Raw genomic sequence first — 14,246 nt, 5'->3', positions numbered from 1 at the left:
CCCCCTCTTGTTTTTCACTTCTCATTTCAGAGGAATGCTGTGGGCCATGATACATGGAATTTGGTACCTCTGTATGGTTGAAATTTAGTTGTTTTCTTCTCTCTCTCTTTTTGGAGATATATTCTTAAAAAACGGCACAAGTTGAGTTTCTGTACATAGATCAAACAACGTCATTGTTACATAAACACTCTGTGTGCGGCCATAAAACACTTCCAGTCAATCCTGTGTGTCCTTTTTGTCTGACATACTCTCTCTCCCTCTTCCCTCTTTGTCTCCTCACGTCCTTCATTCCCACCCCTCTCTTCACTCTCTCCAGCTGGTTTCATGGGAAGATAACTCGGGAGCAGGCCGAGCGGCTCCTCTACCCTCCAGAGACGGGTTTATTCCTGGTGAGGGAAAGCACCAACTATCCTGGAGATTACACCCTGTGTGTCAGCTGTGATGGCAAGGTGGAGCACTACCGCATCATCTACCACAACGGCAAACTCACCATCGACGAGGAAGAGTATTTTGAGAACCTCATGCAGCTGGTGGAGGTGAGGAAGGATGGAGAGCATATAGCTGTTATTTGTAGTCTAATTTTGTTGACAGAACACCTTTAATAGTACTACTGGCATTCAGTTTGGCAGTAAAAAAACGATGAATGCCTTCTCATAATCATCATCATCATTTCCAGCTGGTTTTTGTTTTTAAGAGCCGAAAGACTTGAGGCATTTAACTGAACGTCAAAGAGAGCGATTTGTAAGAAAATGAAACTTTAAATGTCACCTTGTTTTAATGTTCCAGTGCATACTTCCTCTATCCTGAAGGTCACAGAGAGTTAGGCTACATTTTATTTAGGTAGCTCAAATTAAGTAGTATCGATCCTTAAAATAACTGTTACAGTAAAAAAGTTGGTGATTTTACAAAGTTTATTCCATCTTAGGGTTTCTTCAGAAAGGGTGGCGCCATAGTTTAGCAACTAACACATGTGCCTGACACATGAAAGATCCCAGTTTGAGACCAGGAGAGGAACTAAATCTCCTCCTGTGGGAGGGTTGCGTTAGGAAGGTCATCTGGTGGAAAAAATCTGCCAAATCAAACATGTGCTACATCTGCTGTGGTGACCCCTTGTGAATAAGGGAGCAGCCGAAACAAGCAGAGTTTCTTCAGTAAAACTGAAGAGCAGCAGGAAAACAAACCTACTTGTTTTGTTTTGGTTTTTTTTGTTTTCCCCTTAAAAGGTTGTTATATAATTCCTATGAGAATTTATATTTCTGTTTGTTTCAGGCCAACTGTTTATCCTCTCAGATATGCTTCGTCTGTCTATCAAAGGTGTTTTAGATCTTAACACAGTTAACACTGTACGAGAGACTTGTTTCTAGTCTATTACAGAGCTAAAAGCCTCTTATATCACGTATTTTCTACAGTTAAATATTGTATCTCATTGTCCATTAGGTCACACTAGGGCTGCTCGATTATGGCAAAAATGATAATCACAATTATTTTCACTGAAATTGAGATCTCGATTATTTGACGATATTTATTTAACCCTTTAAGACCTACTATAGAACCAAGTCCGCCAGAGCTTATATATATATATATATATTTTTTTTTATACATGCTGTAGTGCCATTTCTGGGAGCATTTCAAGTTACTATACATCAATACAACTGTTATAGCCCATAATTTAATAATATGTATGCATTAAGTCCATAGTAACTACATTAATTGCATAAAAGTGCAATAAACTACAAAAAAAATAAATTGAAAATCGTTTTTGTTACATATATTTCTACTTGGAGAAATTTAAGAGGCTTATCCCTCAAAACTTTAAATACAAAAAAGTTGCAAAAAATAGTTTACAACAACAGGAAATTTATTTTGAGTGTCTTCATAGTTTTATTTTTGAGATACACCAATTTTTATATACTGCAGGAAAAACGAAAAACAATCCTATGATGCAAATTTGCAAAGAAAACAGCAGGTGCATCAAAATAAACTATTTCCAGCTGTGTAATTCGAGTTCTAAGCATCACAGAAACTATTCAGAAAAGTCAAACATGACTTATAAAAACACCAGTATAGGCTTTTAAGGCCTACAAGTAAAAAACTACATTTTCCGCGAAAATGACGTCACTTCCGGTTTAGGGCAGGAAATGGCGGACATGCGACAGTTCGTGCTGACGTCTGTTTCACTGTGGGAAGTGGCAACGCGTGTTTCTGTAATATTATGTTTTTGTTCCTGCAAGCGCTTTTTATGCAATTTTTGCAAAGTTTTATGTGGAAGGAAACCGTGACCGAGGACAAGCTGATGGCATAAGATGTAAGTACAACTCCTCCGGTTTCATATACAAAACAAATTATTGCGCTAGCTTACGCGGTTCAGGTACAGGGATTTAAAAATAGATAGACAAAACTGAACGTGCGGCTCTTTAAAGGGTTAACAATAAGAATGTATTGAATAATGACTTTAAAAAATAATATAAAATAGTGTGCAACACCACTGAAGTCTTTTTTTTTTTTTACCTCTCTTTTCAACCAACAGCAGTCACTCTCCTCTCCAAATAACTTCTGCTTAGCTTTCCGAGCTTCCCTCGGGTCCTCTTAATCAGCGGTCTCCAACCTTTTTTGCGCCACGGACCGGTTTATGCCCGACAATATTTTCACGGACCGGCCTTTAAGGTGTCGCGGATAAATGCAACAAAATAAAACTAGTACCGGTACCGAAAAAAAGAAGAGTTATTCATAACACACGTGAAAAGACCAAGGAAAACCGAGTTAACGATCAAAACAATAACAAAATAACGCTGAAAACCGATAAAAACCCTGAAACCATACATTTCACACCTGAGCCTCAACTCTCACGGCCCGGTACCAAACGACTCACGGACCAAGGCCCAGGGGTTGGGGACCGCTGCTCTTAATTGTTGTGACGCATGTTCGAAATGCAGAGAGGTGCGCTGGATTTGCCACACGGAGCAGCGTGAGAGTAAAGCACGAGGGAGGGGCTAATAATCGGCTCAGTCATTTTTAATGATCGTTGAAAGCCCAGATCGTAATCGTGATTAAAATTCGATTAATTGAGCAGCCCTAGGTCACCCAATGATCCCATCACATTCCCCTAGCATTTGTGGCAGTCAGTCAGTTGCATTAAAAGCTGATTATCTTACATTACACCTGCAGTCTTTGGTTATTGATTATTTTTTATTTGTTTGGTAAAAAGGAAAATGTAAACCTGTTTGAATCAACAAAAAAGTTGTTTTGTTTTTTTATTAGGAGTAAACAATTGGAATCCATCTTCTAAACTGCATGGCACGACAGCTAATAGAAATAAGTTGTGGTAGTTATATGGTGATAAATGATGCAGCAGTTTGATTACATAACTCTGTAGGGGACACACATGCTGAATATCTCTGTGGACTTCTCCCAAAACTCTGACTCAAGTACGTATCCTTCAAAAAGCTGTCTGATCCTCTCACTCCCTGACTGCTCTCTGTAAGCTGGTTCAGAGGAAGGACGGAGTGTGGAAAGGGGAAGACGGGGAGACATGATGATAGAAACGGAGAGGGAGCGAGATAAAGGCCTTTCATCCTCTTAGATAAAGAGAAGAGCTGGATTGGCGGCTATCACACTTTTAATTGGGCCTCATCTTTTTTGCCTTGTGGGGCGTTGGAAGTGGACAGGCAGGAATGTGCCAGCTGGCAACGAGACCATCTACATCCCCAGCGCATTCTTGTTATCAGCCACCCACAATCTCTCTCTCTCACACACACTCTCCAACACACACTCACCCTCCGGGCTCAGTTCAGCCTCTACTTCCTTTCTCCACCTCCCTCCCTCCTCCTTTCTTTCTGTCTTTGTGTTCCCTGGTGGATACCTGGCATATTGCTTTCTGTCCTCCTCCTCCTCTCATCTCCGTATCTTCCTTTCGCCCTCCACTGTCTCCGTCTCCCTGCTTTACCCTGCTATGTTTCTTTCTTTCGGTATCTCTTTACATCTTTATTCTGTAGCCTGTCTGCATTCCCTTGTCTCTTCTTTCTCTATAATTGCGCATGATAGAATTCCTTACATTCTTGTGTGTTTTTCCGGCTCGCTCGGTGTTCCTCTGCTCTGTTATTCTTCATATAGACCTACACATCAAATGCTGGCAGACCTCTGTCTTCAGTCAGCGCATCCTCTGATGCACATGGTTTTTAAAAATAACAAAACAAAACAAAAACAAAAGCAAAGCTCGCTCCATATGGTATTTTTAGGGGTGTAATTGCACAGTCAAAGTATTGTCTGTTAGGGTGCTCACTGGCTGTTTCAACTCTGTGATCACACCTTTCTCTGCTAATTACACATGGGAAGATTGTGATTTAGCCACTTGTGCTCTAAAAACACATTGTCATGCATTCTAAGATTGCATTTCAGTGATTATTTGTTACATAAGCAATGCTAATTAAGGTCCGTTCAGGGCTGTCTTTTTCAAGATCATATAGGCAACGCTTCAGAAATGATAAATAATGACCTGATAAATGCTATACATAATCTAAATGCATCATTTGTGTATAACTGTGGCTATTTTACATGTGCAGTTAATTTGTCTTCAGCCTTCCTTCACCATGCTGCCCCCTGGTGGTTATAATCATATCTTACAGTCTATAGTCATCACATCAGTCCACAGTTGTGTAACAGTGGTCACAAAGAGGTTTCATGATTTATGTAACTTCTGCTATCACTTAAGGAGGCACTGATTTCTTTTCACATGATTTTTTTTTTTTGCCTTTGCAATTCAACGCAGATGGTCTTTATTTCTTTACTTGCCGTGACAAACAGGGTCCTTGCCTTTGTAATACTATCCTAAATTGATAAGCAGATATGGACTGGGATTAGATTATTTTGTTGTCTTTATAAGGATGAACTGTAAAGTGTAATATGGTCCCACAAATGTGTCTGCATACACGTTTCCATTTGGACAGACAGCAGAGAGGCGTTTTCACCCATGTCAGGTCTGCTGCCATGCAGTCTTCCAAAACCTATCTGCACATCGCTGGAAGCAGATGATGTATGCGTCTGCTGAAAGGCGATTGGTTGACAAGTGGGCCAGAATAGGGAAGGGAGTGACAGAAGAGTTCATCTTGAATGAGAGGATTGTGGAAAAAAATCTTAAAAGATCAGAAATACAGTATAAAAAGTAGAGACAGCAGCTGCAGTGGACACTTGTCACTGTCATTGTCACTTCAGCTGTTTATATGTTATAACCTCACTCTTCTCCGTGGCTGGCAGACAGACCAACAACAGTACATGCCAGAGTGGCCCAAAGACCGGTTGTACCACATACTTTGCACGCTGCCTCAATCTGACAGCAGAGCTCTCTGTAGGTAGACGAGTCATCCCTGTATTGTCAGCTTGGTGCAAATGCACCAGCCCTCTCACCCTCCTCCTTGTTCCCACAGTAAATGCTCCCCAGGAACCTCACCTTTACACTAATACTGACAGTGTCCAGCAGAGGTTTAAACATTTCCCAAGTGTGATCTTTTCATCACAGTGTGTCTGACTTTAAAGTGTAGATTTTTATTCCTTTGTGTTTTTTGTTTGTTTGTTTTTTAACTGACTTCTGTTGATAGTTACTTTTCTGTAGTGTATTGATTATTTAAGCATTTTATATAGTAGCCAAAGCTGCAGGGGATGTAATTTTATAAGTGACTTGCCCTCCGTATTGTTGTCCCTTGATCTGTCCACATCTGAAGTAGCTTAAAGAGACTACACCTTATGCTTTTTCTTATTTTGTTTTACAATGGTGGATGCTCATATCATATTAAACATGTTCAAAGTTTCCAGTAACAAACAAGTCTACTAATGGGTCTGCATGATGTCAGTAAGGGCTGATATCCATAATTTGGTCATCTCAGACACGCAACTCAGGCTGTGAGCATAGGAGACCCACCCACAAACTTTACCAAAGGACAGCCAATCAAAAGAAATCTGTCTTAAAGGGAAGGAAGCTAAAATGTTTTACACAGTGGATGAGTCTCTGTGTAACATGAGTAGGAATCATTTCAAATGGAAATGCAGTGAAAGACACATAAAAGACCTTTAGTAAGTTTAGACATAGTGGATCATCTGTCTCTTCAACTACACGAATTTAAAGAAAAAAAATAGAGCTTTTAAAGTAATAAAACTTTATTCTGGTGGATTTTTTTGGTTTGTTTTAGAGCTGGAAAAAGGGCAAATCTGAAAATGTACTCATGTCTTTTGTAACTGGAGCTGATTAGAAACACACACTGCTTTAATAGAGTACTTCTGACTGGAGCTGGAGTTAAATTTTACAGAGCAGCAGAAGCAGCCCTTAAACTTCAGGCGAACACCTTACTGTGTTTTCTCGCTTTGTACTCTGCTGTAAATCCTCCCAACTTTGCTGCTCCTGTTTTATTCCATCTTTCATATGGAAATGAGGCCGGGATTCTGTCGTCCCTCAAGACGAGCCTCCTCGTCTTTAACAAAGATGCATGTTGATAAAAGGTAAACCTGTCATGCTGTACCTGTTTGGTGGATGGAGCCTCCTCTCATAAAATCTGACAACACAGCTTGAATCTTCTTTTCATCGCTACCGTCACATTTTTCTGCAGAGGGTGGCCCCGAACATCAGTCTCTCTTTTGTTTTGCATATCAAAAGCTTGTATATAGACTCAACAGTATGAAGTAATCCAAGAACATCCGTATCGGATCATTCAGCTAGGTACAGTGGCACAGTACAGTATATACTGCTGACCTAAATTCAGGGAAAACCTTTTGAGAGAGGATTTTCTTTGTAACTTTTAACACTTGAAGCATACATACTTTTTTTTTTCTTTATGCATGGAGATTGTATTTAATTCTCAAACTTTCTCTCTCCAGCACTACACCAAAGACGCTGATGGCCTTTGTACCAGGCTGATTAAACCGAAGTTGATGGAGGGAACAGTGGCAGCGCAAGACGAATTCTCTAGGAGTAAGAGCACACAGAGCTCATTACACAGCCCTACAGGGACACTGGCACCAATACACACAGGGACACTTTGTTATGCTTGTCTTTATATGCCATATTAACCTCACAGTAGAGCAGGGCGATATGGCCAAAAATATTTATCACGATATATATTTGAAAATTTGCGATAACGATATAACCGACGATATAATTGATGCGAGACAAAATACAACTCCACAACATTACTAGCGCAAAAAGACAACCTTCCATTTATTTTCACTTAAACAAGAAGCTGGTTTTTATGTACATTAAAGCTTTATAAAAATGTAACAGTGCAAATGCAAATTCCTTGCTGAAAGTTTAACCAAAAGGCATTTCCAGTAGAAATGGGCTGACATATCCTGAGCATAACCATGTATAATATCCACTGAAGTTAAAAAGAGGTGCTTTGCAACATTAAACTGCAGTGTGCAGTACGTATTTTTTGGACCATAAGGTGCACGGGATTATAAGGCACATTAAGCGAAACAAAGCAGTCAGATAAATCAAACTTTATTAAACTCATTCTTCTTGCTTCCTCCACTTCTGTACCATTGATTCATTAATGTTGAATTCTCTGGCAGCGGCTCTATTCCCATGTTGTTGCAGTATATTAATGACTAACCTCGTATTGTGGATGGATTATCTCAGTTGTTCTCCTGACTGAAGTTTGGTCCGTTTACAGCATCCTGCCATGCGATTGCATTTGTCTCTAACCATGAAGAACCTTCACGTTAACTTTTATAAGTGGAAAAGTGTTAGTGTTCGTCCTCCAGCTTCACTGTTTATGTTATGCTAACATAGCTGTGTCGCTAGCAATCACGTAGCACATCATTATATACCAGCTAGCCCAACTTCAGTAACCCTACAAACGTCACTGCTGTTTAGTTTCCTGTCTTCATTTATGTTGGAAGTGATAGCAGAGCTGTACGTTTGATTTTTTTCAGAAATCTCTCCGTCAGAACATGCTATATCATGCTTAGGTAACTAGCGAAACTAGCGAGCTAACTTCCGCTAGCTTCCTGCTAACTTCTAACTCCGTTAAATGTAATAACTTTTGTTTTCATGGATGCCTGGAAGTTAAACTTTATAGTTACACCTGGTAAAGCAGCAATGCTGATCGTTTTATTAAAGATGAAAGAATTTAGACAGTTCTTAACTCTAAGTGATGCTGCAGTGTTGTTTGACCTGAAGCATACGGAGTTTAGGACCCAGATTACTCCCAGATTTAAGAGCATCTTAGTCCGACAAATATGACAATAACAACGGCCGCTTGCATGTTCTGCAAAAAAATGTGCTTTGTTGTGTATCTGACGGACAAACACCAAACCAGTTCCACATCACTGAAGTTGCACCATTTTTACAAACCAATTCTGGTTCATCTGTTTCACTCAACAATCGGCCATGTGCGTATGAAAACAAAGGCACTGCGCATGCGCGTTTTACTCCCATTCTATCGCGATATTTCATTTTCCTATCGTTGCCTAACATTATACCGGTATTACCGTGAACGGTATAATATGGCCCAGCCCTACCTCACAGTATCAGATGCATGAACACACACACACAGTGTACAGAGAAATCCTGCGTCTCCTACGAGCTTTAATAGCATTAATCAACTGAGGGTGGTTAATCTTTGTGTGGCTGGGAACGACTGCTGGGCTTCACCGGCTCTCAAGGTCAATCTCCAGCTTTGTCTGTCTTTATTTACCCTCACATACCCATCTGACCCAGCTAATTCTTACACTAGAGAAATGCAAAGATTAATTCTCCTGCTTAAAGGATATACATCATTGTCAAAGTTATTTTAACAAGAAAATAGCTGCTGTAACTGCAAAGTCATGAACAGAGGATTTTTTTCATAACGCCTTTTTGGAATAATATTATTACTTACATTATGATTGCAGAGTGTCATTAACGTCCTCTTTTGGCAGGTGGCTGGGCCTTGAACAGAAAAGAGTTGAAACTCCTCCAGACCATTGGCAAAGGGGAGTTTGGGGGTAAGAACCAAATTTAAACAGGATATTTTCATATTTCATTTTCATTTCTCACATCAGGCCAAGGTCACCTTGGAGAATGTACTAAAACTTTGTCCCCTCTGTGTCCTTGTCAGATGTGATGGTAGGAGACTACAGAGGGACCAAGGTGGCGGTCAAGTGCATCAAAAATGACGCTACAGCACAGGCTTTCATCGCTGAGGCTTCTGTCATGACGTAAGATCCACAGCTATTGCTTTTTGTACTTCACACCACCACAGATGTTTCTGTCTGCAGACATGTTTCTTCATCAAATATTAGGTCATCCTTTGTCATTTTTGTGGGTAGAAGTTGACCATGATTTTTAAAAAATATTTTACTGCATGCTTACCGCATATTTTTTTCCCCCTCTGTTTCTGTGTTTCGACAGGCAACTGAGGCACAACAACCTGGTGCAGTTGCTAGGGGTAATCGTGGAGGAGAGGGGCAGTCTCTACATCGTCACAGAATACATGGCTAAGGTCAGCCCAAGTGCTCTTTTATGACAAGTTCTAAAACTGGAAATGGTACATGCTCGCATTAACCCTCTGCGATTTAAATGCTAGTTCAGTACATTAGGAGAATAAAACACAGTCAAAACCACGCTAATGAAACAGTTGTTAGCCTTGCTTAGCATAAAGACAGGAGACACTGGAAAACACCTGACCTGACCCCATTCAGCGGGTACAAAAAGATTTATATCTTGTTTGTTTCATCTGCAGAGGGGGTTACAGGTTGTGCACTAGAGGAGGCATTTGCTTCTAAGCCAAGAAATGATGACGACTGTGACCTCATGTAAAACAGCAAATGGATTTTTAAAACACTTGTTATTGTACAGATGAAACAAATGTTTCCCCTTATTAAAAAAAAATACTTTGACATGTTTTCTTTTTTCGCACGGGGTCGTCGATTTGGTTTTTACTCAGGCTATTCATGCTAAAAAATGTACCTACACAGTTTTCTGTGAGACTTTCTTGAATGTAAGCATTGTGTTAATAATCCAAACTGCACCACAGGGCAGCCTAGTGGACTACCTGCGCTCTCGAGGGCGGACTGTTCTCGGTGGAGACTGCTTACTCAAGTTCTCACTGTGAGTCTCTTTCAAGCAATTATTTAAAGAATTATTTAAAAGAACATTTTTAAACTGCTCTTTTCGGGATCTGAAACTAAATCACTGCCACTTTAACCCTCTGCGTTCCTACTGAACTTCAGGAGAAAAGTGTCATAGCAGTAACATGAACGTTGTTTGCTGCAACTCATACATCCTTATTTATTTTAATTTAATAATTATCTAGCTAATATTGTTATCTAAAGCAAGTTAAGTCCATTGTGATCAGTACAAAGAATGAGTGTAAGCTTTCAGATGAGCATTATTATATGTTTGTCTCAAATTAATCAGTTGAAGTTTCATTTTTCTGTTCCAGCCTTGTAAGTTTTGAAATAACTTACAGTAGTGAAAAAACATTTTGGAGCATTTACATCTGAAACTAAATTGAAAATCATAATGGCTTAGTTTTCCCTCTAGCCAAGCTAATTTTCCTGACAAGGGCAGGTGATAAAAGTAAAATCCTCAACCACCTATTGCCCTATATTAGTTAGCCAGTTCTCACTCATCCTCTTTCCTGGCAGTGACGTGTGTGAAGCTATGGAGTACCTGGAGGCCAATAACTTCGTCCACAGAGACCTGGCGGCTCGCAATGTGCTGGTTTCTGACGATAACATCGCCAAGGTCAGCGACTTCGGCCTCACCAAGGAGGCATCCTCCATACAGGACACTGCCAAGCTGCCCGTCAAATGGACATCCCCAGAAGCACTAAGAGAGAAGGTGATGGGATGAGACAGGGTTGATGTTGCTGACTCGACTCTTAATTGATCTGAATAAGGGCGGTTTATTTAAAATGGATTAAAAAGGGGAGGCTGCAGGATATCAGTTTATTTGAATGAGAGTGCCAGTCCAAGACAGTCTTTTAAATAGTGGTATAATCTTGATCCCGGGTCTAGCAAGTTCATTAATAGTGTGTTTGTCTGCCCTAAAAGTATTTAAAGAGGCCAGTTTAACAAAGAGTGGTGTTTAGTGGCTCATAAACAGTTTTCCTGCTGGAGAGTAGCAAGCCCAAAGGTTTTCTCAACATCTTAATCGAATCATCTGTCAAGCTGCCCAGAATTTCTGCCCAGATAAAGTAACTCTGGGCACCCAGAGCCTGACAGCAAAGAGTGTATGACTGTTGAACAAGCTGCAAATATGGGGGGGAAAAATAATTATTCAGCTCTATTTCCAACAAAGTTAGGACAATGTGTAAACAAATTCACTGAAATGTTAATGAATTAAGGCCTGAGTTTAACTGAAAATGTTGAGAATGAGAAATGTTTCTGAATTTGATGCCAACATCTTAATGTTGGTTTAAAAAAACACAGACGGTGTGTGTGTGTGTGTGTGTGTGTGTGTGTGTGTGTGTGTATATGCGAGGGTCAAGGCAGCAGACCAAAATATAATGGCTGTGGCAGCAGTGCAGTGGAAATGGACAGTTATAGAGTGGAAATCTTTATATTTAAAATGAAAATGAGGGACTGTCTATAAAAATGTCAGCAATTCCTTAAGTTTAAGCAGTCCTTTTGTTAATGCCCTTGAATTAAAGTTGAAAGTGTGCACTTCAGTCACATCTTGATTGTTTGGTTTAAAATCCACCGTGGGGGTGCATGTACTGTACGACCTGGTTTTGTTGGTCTGGAGGGAGGCGCAAGCCTGATCTGCTTTCTGAATGCCTTTATGTATAATGTATGAATTTCGGCTTCTCTCTTAATCCAACAGAGGTTTTCCACTAAGTCAGACGTTTGGAGTTATGGGATCCTACTGTGGGAGATTTACTCCTTTGGGCGTGTGCCTTATCCTAGAATTGTAAGTACCTTTATGGGATTTTCTGTGGCTCGCTGACGTCTGACATACACCAGCAGATGGCAGGCTTTATTGCCTGAACCATTTATTTATTTTTGTGCAAGATCAGTGTAACTGCTGGTTCTCTGTGTTGGCCTCATTCATGCCATGAAACAACTGAAGCAGGTGATGTGTCACCGGTTGATACGTTCGCATTTTTAGTTATTTTTAGTTATTCTTGTTATGTAGTTACCTTTGCCTGGAATATTGCATCACCTTTGAGTCCATTGCATCAGTTTGACTGATCAAAATGTTGAGCTAATGTCAGCATTTCTTTGTCTGTGTCTCTCAGCCGTTGAAAGAAGTGGTGCCTCGGGTAGAGAAAGGGTACAAGATGGATGCCCCAGACGGCTGCCCCGCCGTGGTGTACGACCTGATGAAGCAGTGCTGGACCTTGGATCCCGTGATGCGGCCCTCCTTCCGCATGCTGAGGGAGAAGCTCCAGCATATCAGAGCCAAGGAGCTCTACCTGTGAAGAGGAGGTGCTTGTGGGGGGTACCGGGGGAAGAGGACGGGGGCGAGATGCAGCCCAGCACAGCTGTAAAGTGGGAGGAGGAGAAGGAGAAGAGGGACCACAGCACTTTCCTCCTACCTGCCAAGCCTCTTGACCTGTGGGACTGCTACGCTGTGCCCCCTCCCCCGACCTCCACCGTCCACCAGCCGTCCTCTGCTTTCACACTAGGACTGTTTTCCTGTTTGTGTTGTATAGCTTTTGCCAGACAATTTCCTCTTCTCGCGATGGGCCGCTTCTCTTTCCTCCTCCTACACCTGCCACTGCTCACTCACTCTCCCTTCTCTTTGTCACTTGGTCCAAATTGCTCTTCTTCTTCTATGTGAAAGTTCCCTTTTGTTTCTTTGTATTTCCTCCCCTCCTCCTCCTCTCCTGAACATGGCATTAACTGGAGGGGAGGCTGGCCTTTTCCTCCACGTTTGTCAGGTGCTCTTTTCTTCTCCAGTCCACCCCACTCGATCATTCCCAGATTCCCATATCACCATGTGGCTTTGCATGCCTTTCAGCCCAACTCTGTCATTCCTTCCTTGCATCCCTCCTTGCTTTCCCTCGGCCTTGTTGTCAGGTGTGGGGCCTTCGCTCTGTGCCAAAGTGCCTCCAGTCTACAGAGCTCCAGACTTCCCTCCAACACTTCTTTTGATTGGACTGTTATGGTTTCAATTTTTATTTTTTAAACAAAATCTTTTTTTATTGCTTTCTTTGTTCCAGAGGTTATGAAACTGTTTGGGGTTTTTTTAAGTGGCATCTCCTTCACCTCCACCATCTTTACATCAGACTTTTTTTTTTTTTTTTTTTTTGGTTTTTGCTTTGTTAATCCAAGCGTCCATGAAGAGCACGAGAATAGGAAGTGAGGAGACTTGGAGGGGGCCAGTGTCATGTTCATCCTTCCTTAAAGACCGCCCAGAGGAGCGGTAGGTGGGTGGTTGGGTGGCAGGGCAATAACAGGAGAAGAAGGGGGAGAGGCAGTTCACAAACATGGTTGATTCATCATACGTGGGCTTGTTTTTATATCAAAATATATTTAAAGGATTAAAAAAAAAGAACAAGGAAAAACTGACTTGGACAGAGTTAAAAAAGGACGCTTTTCAGAAGCCAGGAGCAACTTGCCGTTAGGGATGTTCAGTGTCTCTGTGAATGCTAGGGTCGGGGTGGTGCATGCTGTGTGTGAGAGGCCTTGGGTTCAACTGTCAGTGCTTTCAATGTTCATTGTTTTATTATGCTATCATAATTATGAATAAATCATTCCATCTGAACAGTGTGGAAACACCTGCATAATTATATCTAAGTGTGTGTGTGTGTGTGTGTGTGTGTGTGTGTGTGTGTGTGTGTGTGTGTGTGTGTGTGTGAGAGAGAGAGAGAGAGAGAGAGAGAGCATATTTTAGAAGGAGGAGTGCTGTCTTACTGTACAAGCAGCTCCCCACCTCTATGAATGTGTGGTTTTTGGATTTGACAAGCGCCAAATTTCAGGGTTGAAAATAAAGCAAATGCTAAAATGCCCCCCAAAAAAACTGCAATTCCTCTGTTGGCCACTAGAGGCTGGCTCCAAAGTAAATTCCACCAGTCAAAATTAACATGTTTACATCCCGGTACAATAAAGCCACATGGGCACTGCGCTATTAATGGTTCTAAAAAAAGAAGGGGGGGTTTCCACATCATGATCACAGTCCTTAGTGGAAATATTACTAAATCCTGTTTTCGTTTTCTCGACTTTCGTGGTTTATTCTCCAGGGAGTATGAGCTGTGTGAATCTATATTTAAATTACTTTTGGTTGCTGTTTTGCCATTTTCCTTTTGTCTCTGCCGATAATGAGGAAATCC

General features: G+C 41.1%; 1 protein-coding gene across 3 annotated transcripts in view; it reads left to right on the top strand.

Moving 5' to 3' along the window:
- The window catches only part of cskl (c-src tyrosine kinase-like), a 52,086-nt gene extending 38,405 nt beyond the window's left edge, over positions 1–13,681 (top strand). For all 3 annotated transcript variants that reach the window (XM_080884113.1, XM_080884114.1, XM_080884112.1), the window contains 9 exons: positions 317–536; positions 6,862–6,955; positions 8,905–8,970; positions 9,084–9,183; positions 9,377–9,467; positions 10,002–10,075; positions 10,615–10,810; positions 11,795–11,881; positions 12,210–13,681. In XM_080884113.1, the coding sequence (XP_080740239.1) occupies positions 317–536; positions 6,862–6,955; positions 8,905–8,970; positions 9,084–9,183; positions 9,377–9,467; positions 10,002–10,075; positions 10,615–10,810; positions 11,795–11,881; positions 12,210–12,392 (1,111 nt within the window). In that variant the 3' untranslated portion in view covers positions 12,393–13,681. The remainder of the gene's footprint in view (positions 1–316; positions 537–6,861; positions 6,956–8,904; positions 8,971–9,083; positions 9,184–9,376; positions 9,468–10,001; positions 10,076–10,614; positions 10,811–11,794; positions 11,882–12,209) is intronic.
- The last annotated feature ends 565 nt before the right edge of the window (positions 13,682–14,246 follow it).

Source organism: Rhamphochromis sp. 'chilingali' (genome assembly GCF_963969265.1).
Source record: "Rhamphochromis sp. 'chilingali' genome assembly, chromosome: 6".
In the NCBI taxonomy this organism is placed as follows: Eukaryota; Metazoa; Chordata; class Actinopteri; order Cichliformes; family Cichlidae; genus Rhamphochromis; species Rhamphochromis sp. 'chilingali'.
This window is presented reverse-complemented; position numbering and strand designations above follow the sequence as displayed.